This window comes from Rhopalosiphum padi, chromosome 2 (assembly GCF_020882245.1).
Source record: "Rhopalosiphum padi isolate XX-2018 chromosome 2, ASM2088224v1, whole genome shotgun sequence".
Taxonomy (NCBI): Eukaryota; Metazoa; Arthropoda; class Insecta; order Hemiptera; family Aphididae; genus Rhopalosiphum; species Rhopalosiphum padi.
This window is the reverse complement of record NC_083598.1, coordinates 43,849,386-43,870,040: the sequence shown is the minus strand read 5'-3', so window position 1 is coordinate 43,870,040 and position 20,655 is coordinate 43,849,386. Positions and strand designations below refer to the sequence as shown.

The 20,655-nt window shown below is 26.5% G+C and overlaps 1 protein-coding gene across 5 annotated transcripts in view; it reads left to right on the top strand.

Moving 5' to 3' along the window:
- Positions 1-20,003, top strand: part of LOC132921562 (frequenin-2) — a 117,986-nt gene extending 97,983 nt beyond the window's left edge. For 4 of the 5 annotated variants that reach the window (XM_060984638.1, XM_060984641.1, XM_060984640.1 and 1 more), the window contains exon 8: positions 19,323-20,003. In XM_060984638.1, coding sequence (XP_060840621.1) covers positions 19,323-19,526 — 204 coding nt within the window. In that variant the 3' untranslated portion in view covers positions 19,527-20,003. Of the gene's footprint in view, positions 1-3,009; positions 3,472-19,322 lie in introns of those variants that run through there. The other variant, XR_009660905.1, reaches the window with a different exon arrangement.
- The last annotated feature ends 652 nt before the right edge of the window (positions 20,004-20,655 follow it).

Here is a 20,655-nt window from a genome sequence, read left to right as displayed (position 1 = left end):
CTTAAATGATAAAAATCTAAATAATTGAAAATAATAATATGGTCTTCAAGTTTAAGTATACTTCAAAAATCAGAATTGTAATAAATTCATTAATAACGGAAAAATTAATGTAAAGTTCTTGAATCTCTCTGTATACTATGGTATTCCGAGTATTGTATACTCTTTACACAGAGAATACTTAATCTACTGCCAGAAATAGCTTTAATAGATTTCGCAGTGTAAGGAATGAATGGTGTTATTGCTGTAATATTTCTGGTTCAGTTGTTAAGGGTTACTTGTATTTCACAAAGACATGTTGTCTATTTGATATTAAATGAAATCCTGTGCAATGAAAAGAAAAAAACTTAAATAAAATAAAAATATTATTTTTTTAAATATATTGCTGAAAACTGTAGGCGAGGTTTTAAGAATTTCAATCTACAGATCACTTTATAAATTTAATATTTCACAGATAAATGAACAAAGATGTTGCAGAGAATACCTATCACAAATTTAGAAGGTGGAATCTGTAAATCATTTAAAGTAGTTTTTCATAAGTGGAAACAATTTTTTTTCAGCTGTTGCTAGTATATAGGAAATGTTTACGACGAGTATGTATTATAAATTATTGAATGTTAAATTAGGAAATGACTCAGCAAACATATAGGCATATGGGAAATGATACATGAATAAGTCAAGCTATAAGGGTATTGGAACTTGGAATCGATCCGTTTTTATTACAAAAACGTATCTTTCGGGAAAAACTTTTACTCTTTATCTAATAGTCAGATTTCGATTTTGAAAACGCTATTTTTAGAAATTTTAATAACTTTCTAAACAATAACAATGTTTATTTTTTTTTCTGAAATAATATTTTAAAGTTAAATAAAGAATTGGAGTCCAATGCGTCTAAGTAAAGTTTCCTGTTTTAGGAAAATAAGAATATAATATTTCGAATTTATGTAGATTGTATGTCTTAATTTACACATCATATAATACACTCAATTTAGTTTTCGCTATCTCAATTCTTCAGCTCACCAAATCAATCGCATAACGGATAAAATTTAATCCCCACTGAAATAAAAGCAGTATTATATGTCTCCTTTTTAAAGTACAAAAAAAATCTTACTACATTCATATTTTTTTAAATTTTTCAATCGTGCTTTGCTGAACGACAATTTGTTGTCTACCACCGTAGAATCTTATCATACATATCCAAAATAAACGCTGGAGCTCTACATGGAGCGGGTAGCTACCCTACTTCTCACTAACATTTTTTATTGTCATCCAACACGTCTTCCTAAACACCATAACCGCGGAATACGTCGAAGATAAGTCATTATTTGCATTCACGAACACCCTCTTACGGCTTCCAAAAATCTTCAATCCCCTCATGATGAACCCGAATCATGGTATAAAAACTGGAAAGTTAAAATTAATGAAAACAAATCATGGCATATCACCTTTACACTTAAATATGGAACACACAATCTTATAATATTAATTAACATCATAATATTATAAACTTCGATTTCAAATTAAACCTTTACTATACACTTCTTCTAAAGCTGATCTAGACTTAAGAACTATATACATTCGGGGATCTGCCAAACAATCTAACCTGAATAACATATAATTATTCCAAAATAAAATGATATATTTAATCACGAACGCCTCATTTTAATACGTCTCTAATCAAACCTTACACTCCGATCTACAAATGAAAAAGATCAACAAACCGCTACAAATTACTATACTCATTACCATAATTCCTCGAAAAAATACCCGAACATCTTCGTAAAAGATTTATACTTACCTAAATCTGAAAACTCTCCTAAAAAATGTAAAAGAAAATGGTGTCACGACCGTATTCCCGCTTAATCGAAAAGAATAATTTAATGCCCTAAATAGTGTCGTCAGTGGGCGATTTCTTCAATTCAAACTTTTATGTGATTGACGTTATTGTGCACTTATATATCTTATGCTTATTTTACACACTTTGCATAGATTTTACAATTAAAACAAATATATAAATTATATATAAGTTATTTTATTATTTATCATAATATACATATTATTATGTCATAGAAAGTGGTAAAGTAGCTGAATATAATATACCCGCAGAGGGTTGGGTAAAACAGTGTGCAATGGAAAACAGTTGAAACTAGAGTTAACATTTGTTTTAATGGGTTCAATTCTCATATACTTTGGTGAAGTGTAGTCCACGAGTACATGGTGTATACATTATCAAACTACAGAAACTATCAACTATACCTAACTAAAAGTCAGTGGAATTTGCTTTAGTTCGTAGTGTATAATATTATTTTCATTAAACATAATACTCTGTATTAATGCTGTCGTTTTAAGATGGTTAAAATATGATGGACCCGGGTAAAGTTTTTTACAATTTCTACAAAATTTAGCATTATTACATATTTTATATTATTTATTAAGATACAAATCATCAGCTTTTTATCATTGTAATTTCATGTACAAATAATATGACTAAATTATTTTCAAACAAAGTTAATGTTATTAAAAAACGTATTGTTCGATTTAAGACTATACTGTTTCTTATAACACAACTATTATGTACCAATTGTACGTTGAAAAATTACATCAGTAACTGACATAATATTTGTGTAGTTGTAACACATACTAACTGCTAAAACTATATCTATACTCGCGATTAAAATGTTAATTGCGTTGTTTATTTCGAATTTGAACGAATATATTTAATTAGGTACTTAACGAAATTTAAGTGAATACTCGACGTTATTCTACGATTGCTTCGATTAGTATTCTCAACATTCAACAGAAAAGAAATATTACACCAAAATTCGTTCTCTTGTTTCAAATTTATTCGAACAAAACAAATTCTATCTTCTAAAACTAAAATAGAAAACTGGTTTAGTATAATTGTATCGCTATATCGTACGTACTATCTATGTACCGAAGCTAAGTATGTCGCGATACGTTTATTTCGCTACAAAAAAAAAAAAAACGTAATGGTTAGGCATATAATATATTATGTATACGCGAGTCGGACGGTATTACGCGAATATAAACGAATATACCTTATAATATAATAAAATATAAATAATAATGTTATACAAGGATAAGCACATCGAGAACGAGCATATTACTATAACCGCTCGATGGTGGGTAGGGGACCAGACAAAAACCAAAAACGAAAACTGGTGGGAGAGTTCAACGACTGTGTGCGGCGCGGCTCGCCGGAGCTACGTGTGCTTTCAGTCGCGATGATCCGCTGACCGCCGCGGTTATGGTGTTCAACGTGTTATATTTCATCGCTGCGTTCGAGTTGGTGTTGTATAGTTGTATGGTGGCCAACAGGGACTGGCTCTTCTCTTCGTATACGCGCACTTTATCGGACGAAGCATATTCCGCTGTCGGCGGCAGCGGTGACGGCGATTCGGACTTGGAGTATGACTACGGGTCGTTTATCGTTGACTATTGACATTTTAATGAGTGAGTCGCTATTCCACTACGATATACCTAACTATCGCGATTTCCATAATAACACTGATGTACACATAATATATTGTGTTTTGTAAACTCTATATTATTAATAGAGTGATTAAAAATGTATGTCACAGCCTATTTCATCATAATAATATAAACGTTAAACAATCAGAATGGAGAAAAACGAACAATGAGTATTGTTTTTTTTAAATTTTATTTAGAATCACCTGCAATCATTTGAAAATTTTATAATTGTCATGTCTATTTATTTATTTATTTTTGGGAGGTAGGGGTGGTGCAGATTTTAGAAATTCTAATGTGAACCTTTATTTTTTTTTTTTTAAACAAAATGTGAAGATAAGCATTTAAAAATTATATTTTGACCAAATGGTGGCGTGCGCGCGGTAAAAATGATAACATTGTATGATAAAATGGCTGTGTAATAAATTTTAAATCATTCGGTATCATATAATCATGTGCTGTTGTAGAATATATTATCATTTTTTTTTTATAAAATTGATTATAAAACCAGTATAGTAACTGATTAGTTATAACTTATAACTTAAAAATATTTAAATTTTAAATGAGGAGAATGATGTGGAATTTAGCCAAACCGTTTAAGGTCCATGCATGTTCACGCTCATCTTAACTATAAATATATATATTTATAAGTTTATAACAATAATATATTGACATTCGATGTTTGCCAAATCTTCACGTTTTCGCTGTAGGTTAAGTTTTTGTTTTCTTATTAATATTATTGACTATTAGTTATAAATTCCATAACTTTTCCAATAATGTATCAAAAGTTTTTAAGACATATTTAATCATAAATACAATATTATGAATAGGTAGTAATATATATATATATATATATTTAAAAAATTCACAGATTTAAGATTTTAGTCTACTAAATTGTAGATGAGTTACGTGTTGTGAATTCATAATTAAACTAAACCAAAAAAAAAAAAAAGTTTAACCTATTTATACGTCGAAGTTTTTATTCATTTTGGATTTTTACGTACTTTTCCTATTGTAAATAATGTAAAAACTAAACAGTAGAGAATTATAGGTATTTATGTTGCATGTAACTCAATGTAAAAACAATATAACATAATGCAAAATAAAAATAAATATAATATTATGCATATAACTATTATATATATATATATTTTGATTTTTAAATGCGCGATTATTATACATTATAAAACTAATATTGTGACATTGGTCTGCATAAATTAAAAAAAGAGATTTTAGGAAGTGTAGTTCTAATGATTTACCTCTGGTTTGGATCGTCTTTTTTAAAAGTGACGGTTAACTAATTACAATTATCGTTAACCCTATACGTACATCTAATATTTTCTCTCCCGTCACCACAATAATCCGGCAGTATTAACTCTCTTTTTTCTCATATATAATATATTATACTTCATCAGTTCAAACTAAAGTGTCATTTTGTGTATATATAGGTACTTCACGTACAGTTTAATTATAATTACTTTATTCGATATATGTGTGTATTAATATAATATATACATTCTAAAAGGGTTTTCTCACGTACCTGCACTTTCTAAGATCACTTAAAGAACATTATAAACATCTATAATATTATAAAGTTAGTCAAGTTTTCTACGAATATCTTCAACCAAATGCAATTGTTTTTATTTTGCATTCCAAATATTATTTGAGTACAATAAAAAATACACTCTGTGGCTCTGTCGGACATTTTTAATTTAGCGTTTAAAAGCTGATTAGTGATTACGTTTTTGAAAATGTCTGGATCCTATAATAAATGACGTCATATATGATATATGTATAACGTCGATGCTCCGGACTAGGTTTTAATTTTGTTTTTCCTCTGTCGTTGGGAAATCTAACCCTCGGCTTCGTTGGTGACTATTTTAGTTAAGTCGATTTTGATTAAATTGCGTTCCTATTAATTTTTAACTCACCGAGACAATTTTGTTTTTTCATTACTTTACTTACCGAGTGATTCTTCAATTAAATAATTTTATCTACATGTCGATAAAATATACTATTTATATATGTAAATTTTTCTTCTCAATTTGTTGTTTTTATCATAATGATTGTAGTGCTACCAATACATAATTGAGTTTAACAATATATTGGAAAACTGTTAGACTGGTGTCCGGCGGTTAACTTGATTAAGTGTTAATTTATTTTCTCTTTTCACTTGTCTGCCTATATAAGTTACCAAAAACCAATAGCCAATCTGTTAAATTTCAATTTAACTTTTCTCCTGTATTATTATTAAATATAACATGATACAAAATAAAAATAAAAATGCTGAACTTGTTTATAATTGAATTAATAGGATCGAAAATATACGTTCTAATCGTCGCGGCATTAGGCTAGGTTAACAGCACCGCTAAAACTAATGAAACGCGCACGTTGTATTCGAATTAGTTAATCACTTGGTGGTGGAATCCGTGTTAACTACATGTTTTCAAACGTACCAAAATGGTTTTAATTTTTAATTATTACAATTATTACTTATATAATCATACACTAACCTAGTACAAAATTAATTTTTAGAACTTTTATTTATTTGTCATAATATCATACGATGGTCTTGAAATTGGTTTTTATTTAAATTAAAATACGTTCCTGTCGGATTTACTTATTTACCTAAAGTATAAAATATATAAAAACATGATAGATTTTAAATTGATATATTTTATCCCGTTTCCCATTTATATCTAAATTAAGAAATATATTTTTAAATTCGCATAATGAATCTGAGTTGGTTGTTTTGTTAATTAAAAAAAAAAAATTTTATTCCTATATAATATTGTAGGTAGACATTAAATACTTGTACACTGGTAGTTTAACATGAAAATAAATAATAATGTTTAATATTAAACATTTTTTAGTTTAAAATATCAAAATCCCCAAACAAAATATGAAAATGTAATCGTAATAAGATTGTTTTATTCATGATTGTGTGTACAAAACATTGTAATAAACAATAAATTATTAAAAAAAAGCTTTTTCCAAAAAATTACATGTAATATTTAAATATTACCATAATTGTTCATTGTTATAAATCTTAACATAAACCTATCCTACAATATTATAAGCAAAACTTGTTATAAAAGAAAGTTTTATTAATAATAATTGAAAAAAAGCCCGTATTATATTAGAAACTATAGTACATTTTTCAATAAATTGTTGAATATATTTTTTAAATAAAATATTTGATATTTAGCATTGATTAGCCATAAATTTGTTGAAATATTGTTACTATTTCAGAAGATAATAATTATTGAACATTTATATTTAATTTTCCTTTATACTCGTAAATAATGTTAAATTGTCATTACTGTCGTAATTCTACATAATACGTCCAGTTGTACGTTACAAATAGGTAATTAATAAATGGCGCGAAAAAAAACAGTGAATATCTATATAAATATGATAAATTGAATATTTAAATTCTTAGTTAGTAACCACACACTTAATATTAAATCATATTTTGTACTTATAAAATAATATAAATGTTGAAATTTGTATTCACATATATATAATATATTTTATGTATAAAATATTATCATATTTAACGATTATACGTATGTGATATAAAATCTACAGTTTTTAACTTATACTCTTTAAGGTAGAAGATAAAATATAGAGCTATGTTATATCTGTACAATAATATTATATTTTATGGAAGATATAATTACGATATATACGCGAGAATAACATTATATGCGTATTATATTGGTTATAGAATAACAGCTGTTTCTAGTTTGTGGCTAGAGCCATTACGGCATCATCAGGTATTATGTATTATTAACTACAAAATATATAATATCTGTAGTATTGAGATATATATGCCTATTATTCGGACGACAAAATAGCACACGCGTTATTAAGTACATACGACTGTTTTAAGAATTGACGTCATTTAAGTAATATTTAATTTTAATTTCATTCGATACAAATCTATAATGCACACATTATCAGTACAACGATTTACTACTACGATATACATAATATAATACTAGTTTATACAACGTCAAGTCTTCGATATAATATGTAGTTTAAATAATAACTAGAAATAAAATAATAACTGATAAGGTTAACGACAATTAGATAAAAATCCTTTAAGTATTGACTTTAATTCACACAAATCATTATTTTTCGATCTATATTATGTATAATATTATAATATTAAACGGTCATTTTTTTTATAGTGATTACAATACAACATTGATTAGGTGAATATAGTTGGATATGTACCTGTACAGTATAATATGTGTTTTTATTCAATAATAACACTTAGAATAGAACCTAAGAACACTTAGGTATAACTTTGTACGTGGGTTGACATTGCATTGAGCTGGCATCACATTGAACGAACTTGACAGCGATTATATAATCACATATTAAAATATAAAAGGTTATTATTTGCAGTGGATTTCATTTTTTCAGACCGAAAATAAAAACAATCATACTATGAATACATTTAAATATGTCTTAAAATTAATTTGGGTCGAAAATATCATAATAATATTATAAAACTTAAAAAATGGAGTATAAATGAATACTATTCTGCATTATGCAATTTTTTCTCTTCACAACAAAGTCAGTAATTATATTAACGACGAATGCATGATAGCTAAAAATTTTTACGCGTACCTATTTCCAATTGATTTCCGCATCTCATGAATAATAAATTAGTAAAATGTAAAAAGAATAAATATGATACTTATGCCGTACGTAGTTTATTAACTCTTTGACTACTACAAACAATTTTTTTAAATCGACAAAAAACTGTCTAAAACTTTTACCGTAACTTCTTAGAATCGTTTTAATTTTCAAAATTGTTAAGAATAAAATAATAATATAATATAATTATTGTTTTTCATACCATACGTATACACATTCAAATCGTTTTATTAGTGTTAATTTTTTCATACTTTTAAAAAATTAGACATAAACTTTTTTGTCACCAAACCGTGTTTTTAATTTATCTGGATTTTTTTTCTAACAAATATAGGCAAATGTATTACGTAAAAAATACACTTAGTAAATATTATTTTCAGTGTAATTTACTATAATTAATATACAAACGTAGAAGATATAATTTTCTTACTTATATTATACTAAAGTATATAATATAATATTCTTTGTATTTTAATTCATACTTGTCTTATAAATCACATTTTGAATATATTTAATTAACCTTAAAATATATGCTCATTATAGTTTGCTTTCAAATATATATTTAGTTTTAAGGTAGTCCAAACTATTATTAATTTATAAATACAAAATTAATAATATATTATCTATTATAACTGAGCACTAAATAGGTATTACCACTTGCCAGTGACGAATATTCGTATACGTTATAAATACATTGTTTTGGGGGGGAACAATGAAAAATAAACTAATCCATGTATCTTTATAAGCTTTGTAAGGTATTCATAATAAGCAAAAAAAAAATATTTATATATTCCTGGGCCATGGACTTAAATGAACAATAAACATAACATTTAATACGGTGAAACACTGCAAATTAAAAGATTAATGTTTAACTCATTTGATATAGAAAAATAATTTTAGATGACAATTAAACTCGTCAAATCCACAATCAGTAGATCGATTGATCTAATCACTTATCAAATAAATCAAAAATACAGATCTATTGTATTTATATAATAATATTTTGTAGTCTCGTGTATAATATTATAATATATCTACTTTAGTTTATAGAGAATAGCAGTCAATCTAGTTACCTATATAAAAATGCATATATTGAAACTATGTATAATATTATATGAATTATACAATATTAATATGTACAACTAAATATCTACTTATTTTTAATGAATATGAATAACTCCATTATATTCGTAAGATTTTTCTAAAACATATTATATCATAAAATGTTTAAAAAAAAGTCACGTGGTCATCCGACGCCCACATATTTCCTTCTTCTATACGCCCCCGGACACTTTAATGGGTAGTTTAATCTGAAGTAAAATATAGTAACATTTAGATCGTGTGTAATATATTTTATATTATGGAATAGAGAAAAATATATTTTGTGACTATGGTACATTTTTATCATACTTAAAATCAAATAAAAATGATAATTTTGCCTTAAGCGTATTATTTGTTGGATACCGTTCAAAACTATTTAGCGAACTTTGAGCTAATAATGACTAAAAAAATTTTGCATTCCAATAAAACGGTCGCTAAATTAAATAAGAATATGTATACTGTATAGGTAGTCTTCGTACACTAAGTAAATTAATATTTTCTCGACGAATATTTAAAATGTATTTTATTATATTTCTTTAGATATACGAGATTCATCCTTTTACATTTGAAACAAATTAATTAGTACTAAAGTATAGATATGAACTAAAATTAATATACAACAATAACAATAGAACTAGTAAACAATAAGTTACAGAACAGCTATAACTCCAGAAAAATAAAACTATATACAATCATTCATTAAAATTTATAACTTTGGTTACTCAGAATTTATTGCTGTAAAAATATAAAATCAAAGTTTTTATGCTTAAGTGTACATAGTCGAATAATTATTAAACAGGTGAAACACAATCAATGTATTAAAAAATAATTATTAAATATTAAAATAAATAACATTTTATCAACATTAAAAATATTTTGTACACTTAATTCAAAATAAAATCATAAGGTTTTTATTGATTGTTGTAAAATAAATATTTATATTTGAATCGACATTTTTTTTGCTGTTTCTTTTAAATATTGCAGAATTTGTATTTTTTTTTGCTTGATTTGCGTCAACAGTTTGTTTGTGCGCTCACCTTTAGTTATTGCTATTATTCCATATCCGATTTTCACGATAGTTCATATAGTAAAGTTTTTAAGATCTGCATTGGTATTTTTATCTTTGGTATTGCGTTCACGGCCAGATTTATACATAGTTTTTTGTAAAAATAAAAAATTATAATGTAGATGGTCATCAGCCAAAATTCTATGTTTATTACCTTCAATGTTTGTATAGGGTCATTTTTATGTAAAATTAAACAGTACTACAAACATGTGCACAAGCAATATATGATTGCACGAGTATGAAAAATAACTATGCATAATTTGTAGGCACTCAAAGAAACATGATCGCGACGATATACTAATTGGAAGATAAAGAAACTATTTTTATATATTACTATCTATTGAATGCGAATACTAACCTGGAATTTCGAAACAATCTAAAAATAAGTAATTTCATACCGACTGTTGTTTTTTAATGAACTATCTGAATTCTTTATATACTATAATTATATATATTTTTTATGTGGATCATGTTATAGCATGCCTATACAAAAAAATAAATAGATAAACAGACTATTAAGAATTTAAAAGATTGTATTTATTTATATAGTCACAATTCAATAAGCCTGCTCGATCGCTATATGTAATGAGTAATGACGATTTTTGTAAAATTATTATAATAACAAATATTTCATAAGTTTAATTAACAATATTATTAAACAGTGTCGTTTTCCAATTTAACAACACATTATTACGTTGTTTGTAGGACGAAGGTAGATACATAGATATGGATGGTAGGAACTTAAAGGTAGACTTACAAGGTCTTTACTGTGTAACGTGTACCTGATGTAGAATCTGTGGTTTGTGTAATAACAGTGCGCGTAATCATAATAGTTTATTGCAGGTACAATGAGATTATGTATTTGTATAGTATTATACTTATACAACACATTATTACTATTGTTCCATATACATAAAAATAACATAATTCAAATGTATTAAAAGTTCTATGTTTTTTTTTACTTTTATTAAATAATATAAATTATTATAATGAAACTAATTATTGTACCTATGTAAAATTTTGAATTACTAAAAAACTATGTAATAATATATCCAACTTCTTAACTTCTTATAACTCAATCAAGATTGTGTGAAGTAATTAAAAAAAAACAAGCCCTAAAACGTTAAAATGTAAAATATATTTATAATGGCATTCAAACACGTTTCTTACCTATACGATGGCATTCAAACTAACATATAGTTTAAAATTATAATTCATAAATTTAACTACTAGAAGTACATTTTGATTATTCTGTGTACCTGCCTTAATGTGACACCATTTATTGAAATATTCTCATAAATATTAATTTTAAAATATTACGTTTCTTTTTATTTTTACTTTCAAAATGAATATTTATTAGATATCTATTTTTACAATTGAAACTCTTAACAAATTTATTTTTATTTTATTAATATTTACATATATTATAGACCAATAAAGTTGATTAAAAAACATTAGGTATATTTTATCGAATAAAATCCACCTATAAATCAAATGTCACTTTTAACGTTCCAGATTATAAATTATACTTTGTGGCTATTCAAACTTAAAGCCCCGAGCTTTAGCTAAATATTGCTATTTGTGACACTTGACGTGCGAACTAAACGATCTTATACGTGACTTGTAAGATGTTATACGACTTGAACAAGAGTTAGAAGTTGACGTGACCCATGTCAAATTTAAACAGGTTCAATATGATGAATAAGTGACTCTACGACAGACTATAAATAATATAAAAACATTAAAATCTACTGCCGACTAAAAATTAGGAAAACTGTTTAATCTTTCGAAGGATGCGAATAAATACATGAATACATTTGTAATGGCGTTAAAAATGAATTACGAAAATACATTTATAGAACATATTGTAAGTAAAATCACACGAAAATGAACGGTTAATTACCAAATAGTAATAATTAAACATAAACGTTATATTCGTGTATCGCCATTAGTTTTAGATATTATTAAGAATAAAGTTCAAACCCAATAAAAATATATTCATTTAATTCCGTGTGGAACGGGCTTTGTACAAAAGTTTCTTTGCCGTTGTCCATAAAAGCATCATTCATTTTGGGAAATGGAATTAGTAATACTACGGATTATTTGTATCGTTATTTATTGCCGAAATGCATAGACGCAACTTATAGAGTGCCGAATAAAGTTATGTCAAGTAGACGCGGCGGACTTCACCTCTACCCCCACTACCACCACAACATACCGCTTAAATTTATCTTTCACGTTTTTTTTTTGTTTTTTTAATCTTACAATATTTCACATCATATTTTATTCATACATATTGATTGTTATTTAGATTTAACCCGAGAAGAGATATTGTATAGGTAGTCACATTCCAACATAAAATAAATTACAATACCAGACACAAAATGATAAGTGAATAACACATAATATATTAATATGTAATGAATGATACCTGCAGTTTTTAATTTAGTGTTATATTAATCCATCTTAAACGTAATTTTTATCGACATATATAAATAGTTCTCAGATAACCAGAATATTAATGAAGACAAAATCCATAATATATTATTGACTATTCGTTTTTTATGAAAGTTTAAACGAACCTTTCAATCTAGTTCGACGTTTATAGTACTTAATATGGAAGAAAATTGTATTGATCTAATCATTTTTTTTATGTAATTATAGATGTAAAATATGTTTACCACAGAAAATAATAAATATAGGTTTGATGGAAAATGAAAAACGAAATAACTTTATTTCGCTCGAGAAAAGTACACATTATTTTAATGAACGATAAAAACTGATTTACCTACTTCCTCATCCTCGTTAAAAAAAAACTAAAATTTACACAATTTCAAACATGAATAATAGCTATAGAATTATTAAGCTTGACTATTTAAAAAAAAAATATATGTATAATTTACCTTAGTTGATTATGAATATTGATAAAAAAAATTTCAATAGCATTGGTATAACGTGTACTATTTTCAGAATATATTTTTTTAATATTACAGACTTTGATATTATACATCGGTATCTTAGTCTGTATTTAAATCACAAAACCGGACAAATTTAAATAATTAGAATATTAAATATTTTATTATTATCGTATGACCTTATTGCAACAAAATATATAGCCTACAGCGATATTTGCAGTCAAGATGTATTAGTTTTTTTAATTAATTTTTAGACGTTTTGTACATAAAAAAAAAACTATATAGGTACTGTGAATTTTATTTGATATTTTTTTACTAGATTTTAGATTTTAAATTCATAATAATAAATAAATAAAAAATTTGGAATCCATAGTTAAGCACTTAAAATACAATTTAAGGAATAAGATAATAATATATAGTTTCAATATTTGTTAATTTTAATTACACTCATAAAATGGATAAGACATTTACGACATGTGAGTTTAATATAGTGAATATATCATTAGTGGAAGGGATACAAATAACCAACCGAAGATTTGGAATTTGGGACACACTAAAATACTAAAATAAAATGTTCAACGTATGCCTGCAGTGTGATTATAGTTGCAAAACCGGCAATAACTTACGATATATGTACTTTGGAAGAAAACATTTTTGAATAGGTACTTTGTACATTCACTAAACATAACTTCTGATTTTTATGACATCCAATCCGAACATTTTCGCTAGATAAATCCAATTTTATCCGCAACGCCAGCAGTTGTTTAACTGTCGCTAAGGATGTTGTATTACTAGTAGGGTAGTGTTTTTTTGTTTTTATTTTAAACAATACGTTTCCCGCTGTTTTTTGGTTTTGTTTATTTAAGGAAATTCAGAGTAATCATCTAATCATAATAATTACACGAATGTTTTATTCAAATGTCTTATTTTTTAACTGCAAAAGCAAAACAAATATACAAAACTTTATAAAACGAATGGCGTGAACTGTAAACAGTAAAATATATTAAGTAACATAGTCACAGAAATATTCAAATAAATAAATCCATTTATTTTTAACCAAAAGTTTGATTCGACATTTGCAAATATTACACTGTTCTGAAACTTTATTTCGTATTTACCCAAGGCTTATCGTGATGTATTGACAAAGTTTCTGTTAACACTAAATATAAATATTATATACGTATACTTATTATACTGTAATCCTGTAATCCAGGAGATTTACGGCCTTCAAACCAGTTTTGACCGGCCCTCTGAAGGACGATGAAAAATCTATAAATATGTACCTAAAATAATAACCCGTAAATTTGTATCACTTGCACTCCTCGTAATAAGCCACGCGTGCGTGTATCACGTAATACATACCCTTAGGTTCCGCGGAATACACTTTGGGAAACGCTGCTCTAAACCATACCTGACATACTCTATACTTAAATATAAATATTACAATTCAAAATTGTGTTGGCTTTTAATTTTAATTTTCGTCCATTAAACGCTTTTAATTTTTGTAGATAGTCTTCGAATAAAAATACTTAAACAGCTGTAATTGATCATCGCATAATATGTTTCTGAGACGATTCGTGGTTATCGTTGCTCATGATTATCGATTGCTACTCCGATCACATCTGCTTAACCAAAGCGTCACCATTAAAACATAATGATTTAATATACACGTGTATAATATATAATTTATTTATTTTTTATTACTCTACAGCTTTCCGGTAATAAAGCGAGTGAGTTTATTATAATTTAAGAACGATGATTTTGCGAAGTTGGATTCAGAGACTAATTCGCAACCTGCATCCGTATAATATAATATGGAAACATGTATACAGCGTACCTACTTCATAACATATTATAAGATGTAGGACGAACGAACATTACCTGTATATATTTTAATTGCTGAACTGTATAATAATATATTAAAATATTTAATATTATAAACTATATAATATACAATATATACTCGTATAGCAATCACATTATCATAACGACAAACAGAATATTCAATATACTTTATACATACGTTTAAGAATTCCGCGACTGTTCCGATAAGTAATAAATAATATTGTATTTGCCATCTGATAAAAAATGTAAACGTCCAGTATGATAATGTACTTGATTATTACCATCGACGCGTTTCGTTAATAATTTTTTTAACTCTTATTGTGTGTATTTTTGACGTAGTGAAAAAACGTCGATTTGAGTACTACGACCCATTAGACTTTTCTTTTGATCTGTCGAACGTTTTTCATAAAATTTGATTTTAATTGTACGCGTACAGTTTCTATGCGTTTAATATAACATTATTGTGTCTTAGCTAATGGATAGCCTTCTGTGCTTTGTGAGGTATTTCATAAAAGCGGTCGTCGCCAGACTTTGTTCCTGATATACCAAATTCATATGCAAACAGCATAATTAACTAACCGCAATTATCGTTGTCGAACAAGATTAAATAAAATTTAAATTAATTAAAAATAAATCTGTTAGTGGATGGATATACGATTTTATTATATCGTAGTAAATACATAATATTATGTATATTGTATACGCATATAGGTACAAATTAAATAGAATATTATGTTGAAAATAACAGTAAATCGAGAAATTCAACTTTTAATTAATAAGTCGATGACTCGGTGGTTTAATTCCGTGGCCAATCCGCCGTCCGATGGTGTTAAAATAAATCAAAAATTATAAAAGAATTATTAATATAGTATTTTTACTCGATGTCTCGGACTAATTTTACCTTATTCAGGTACAATGCTAATATCAGTCATTAATTTGTGTACAGACTGTACCTATAAGTATAGATTGTATTTGATACAATTTGCCCTAACACTGATACCGAAATAAAAAAATGTTGATATGACAAAAACAACAAACCCTTTTAGACGGCCATATTACTCGTTGGTTGACTCAAATTCATTGAATATTCGATACAATACATATACGTTCCTATTGAAAATCGATTCATTAACTATAGTCTATAGTTCAAAATACGATACTTATAGTTAAATTGATATTTTTATATAAAATTAAAATATTGAAATTATAATATTTATAATGCTGTAAGATTTTTTTTTTAAGTTTTTTACCAGTCGTGATATTTAAATAATAATATATTTTATAAATTAATAAAAGTGAGAACTTGTACTTGTTTGTTATATATTCTATATGCTGTCTGTATACATCGAAGAAAAACGCTTTAATTGTCTTTGACTCAAACTAGTTTACAGTATACTAGAGGGTAAACTAAAATATGTACTCTGAACCGTGTTTTTAGACGAGTTTGAACATGATCGTGAGTGGGACACATTATTATATTGAAATAAATTTAAAAAAAAATCAAATAAAAATATATTTTTAAATTTCAATGGCTTTCTGTTCCTGTACATAAAAAAAATTGACATAGTATCAATTTTTTTTTTTTTTTTTTTTGTAAATATAACTTTTTTGTATATATTATATATAACGCATTATGGTACAGCAATTAACGAGTCCAGTAGTAGGCGGAAATCCATTAATATAATCCAGGGAGTTCTGTATACTTAATGTTCACGTCGATGACCATGAAATCTCAATGTTTTTTTGTTTTCTCCGCCAAGTATATTTTTGGTGTTTTATTTGAAAAAAAAAACATTAATGTCTCCCTTTTGGGGGAAACATAAAATCATTAATATGTCTTACAGTAGATCATAAAACATATTACTAAGTTATGTTATGATCTTGAGATATATTAAATGATATCAAGAAGTAATTTTGAGTAAGTGTTCATAATAGGTAAAGTACAGAATATAATATTGTCTTAGTACATTTTCAAAATGGACATGTCCGAATGTGTATATAGGAATATGTCACTCAGTTAGTTTCCAAGTCACGGAATAATACTTTGCTAAGGAATCTACCCACAAGACACAGATATAAGACGTATTACTGTCAACACATTTTCAAATTGTACCTATGAAAATGTTAGTCGACATAATTTTAAATTTTGAATTTTAACATTTCCACGTTTTATTTTTATGTTCTAATTAATATAATTTAATAAAATCATTTGCTTCTTGATAAAACATTATTGAAAATAAAATTTTAATAACAATCATAAATTAATAATATTAATAATTATCTTTTTTTTAAGATTATATCTTTTTAAGTTATTTTAAATCACTGGCAATCTGAGACCCAATTATAGATATGATTTTTTATTTTTTTGAGACTTAAATTTGGGAGGCAAAACAAGGTAACTATGTTGTTGAAACTTCTCGACAATCGACGTGTTAAATATCAAGGAAAGCAACTAAAAAACAAAAAAATCAAAATGGTAAATTATATTAAAATATGAAAATATTTTGGAAGCACAGTTGAAATATAAGGGCAGGTAGATTGGGTCTATGAAAAATTGTTTACATTTTGAAAGAATTAAATTAAGTTCCACGGAAAAAGTTGTAGGAAAATTGTGTCAGTTCCTCTTTCGATTATTATATACATTATTATTATAATATTTATATCTATGTCATATTATTAGCTGAAGAGTACATGATATTAATCTTGATTAATTAATTTAAGTTTAATTTAATAAAAATAATAAAAGTTGTTTTTTCAATAAACAATTTATACAATTTAAACATAAAATATATAAAATATACCTATTATTGATTACTAAAGATTATTAGATATTAAAAATAATTTGTTTTTTCCTGGGATTCGATTTATCTTCTACCTTTTTTTCCGGGACCTAATTAACTGAGAAAAGGTCATTCGCGACTCAATCTACCGATCTCGAAAATATTTATAAAGTATAACCTCCAAACCTCTATATACTATAGTACAATCGCCGGTCCCATAAAAACGTGAAAAACAATTGAAATAAAAACTGAGTATTGAACACTTGTCCAACTCGACTCACATGAATGCAGTCTATTAAATAATATTGAAAATAAAAAAAAAAAAAAAAAAAAAACAATCAAATAATATATCATTGCATTCAAAGGTCAATTCTAAGCTCACTGAAAATGTTACATCTGCATCGACGGTTGGCAGCAGTTTTTCCTCAGATATGGTTAGATAAACAAATAATAAAATCTCAGCTCTTGAAGATATGTGTTGATCTCAATTTCCGATTCATGATGTGAGTTTATAAAATTGTGAGTTGTTAAATTTTTCTAGGCAGTCTAGACGGTCAAATTTAGTGAATTAAATATATTATTACGCGTACGTTTCATCTCCTGCGAAGTCTCGTACTTGTATTAAAATCTTCACTTTGAATTGAAAATTGAATAAACAGTTTTACCACGAACGTTTTTCAATAACCTATTATACTCCACACATAAAATGAGCTTATAAACACGCGAAAAGTCGTGATGCTGGTGGGCATTTGTAATTCTATATATTACACTAACAACTATATAAGTAAAGTGCATAACCTATAACACCAGTCGGTATAGGTATAATAATATAATAACATATCGTCAACTCGTCGCTTAATGTAAATTGTAATTCAGAAAGCAGCTATATAGGTCCTATCGCACAGATCATTAAAGAGTGTCTAGGCCGTACTCGATCTACAAGTTATATTATTATAGATATTATATATAATATCATCAAAATTATATTATAAGCTTAAAGTCTATTATTATAGATATATCGATCGTTATATATATCGCGTAAAACCGATTTTTTTGTTTTTTGATTCTTCACGATTTCCGGACATTTTTGAATCACTCGACTGACACTGACTTAAACGCGGAATAATGTAAATATAATGCAATATTATGATAAATACCGTATAGGCATATTATTATATTATTATTTCATAATAATATAATATTTACCTGTCTGGCAAGAGCGAGCGATATCATGACGAAACACTGCAATAATACATTGTCGAGTACCTATCCCGTCATCGGTAAAAGTCACGTAACGGCTTTGTTGCTCTAACGCATATCATAATACACGTTTTAATATAGTATACCTATTTTCGACACGAAAGCATCTTTTTCGAAGTTTGAAGATGTCTGTCGCATTATCCCGCAGAGTGCCGATGTATAGAACGCTTTGACTAATTTGTTTGTTGTGATCGTTTACAGGGTCAACAACCCCAAGCCGAAGACGAAAATACCCCACAAAAACGAGTAGATAAAATATTCGATCAAATGGATAAAAATCACGATGACAAACTTACGCTGGAAGAGTTCAGGGAGGGAAGCAAGGCGGATCCGAGAATCGTGCAAGCACTTTCGCTCGGTGGCGACCACAACAATGCTGCAGCTCCCCAAGCAGCCACCACATAAGTCTGTCGGATAAGAGTTTTTTTTTTCTACATATTGACTTTGTTATTTATATTTTTGTGTCTAATTTTTTGACCTCTTTGCATTATATTATAATAATAATATTGTAATTTTACTTATAACATACTTAAACATTTTATGAGTGTTCGTATGTAAATTACTATGCCTACCTACTACTCATATTTTAGTTTTACTTTATAGTTATAAAAATAAGGTTATTCTTTATCCACCTTAGTGGTTATACGTACAGTATGATAATATTATGTAGTATTTACGTATATATAATAATAATATAATAGGTATTATCAGTGTTATGCTTTTATATACCTATATAAAAACATATGTAATACATATGGAATATGAATACATATAATTCAATTTTATTAATTTTTGTGTGAAAAATAAATCAATATATTTGTATTAAGCACTATTATATAGTTATAAATATAAAAAAAATATATATATATTCTATATATTCAACCGATCTATGCACAATTATTTTAATCCTATTAATCTTTGTAACTTTGTTATATATTTGTTTTATTAACTAGAAAATCAGTTTTTTTTTTCATAGTTTATAACTTACAGAAGACTTATTTCAAATAATTTGATAGATAAATTTTACGATTTTCTAGTCGTTAGACTATTAAGTAGCTTTATTAATAATACATTATGAATTTTCCTTAAAACCAATATTTTTAACCGCTCAATGTATCTATGTTTTGTTTTTAGTTATCTCCCAGAAGTTTTTTTTCGTGTTTTAAAAAGTAATAATGAAGTTTCGCTTGAGAAATATTTTTATAAAAAGTAAATGTTAAAAAACCAATTTTAATTGTAATTCTTACTCATTGGTTTACTCCTAGATAAACTAAAATAAAATTCTGGAGGTAATATTTTAGATTTTGAGTAGATATTAACTTATAATTAATAATGTGTTAATTTTCAAAAACACAATACTTCTACTTCTATAGAAAATACGGATTGCACTAAGAAAAGTAATTGTTCTCTAATCTCAATAACCGTAGATAACTATTAAAATATTGCGATTAAATATAAGAAAACTAAATATTGTCCATTTTTGGGTAAATCATATCCCACCTATAACTATTTCAATTGTTTGCGTCTATTAAGT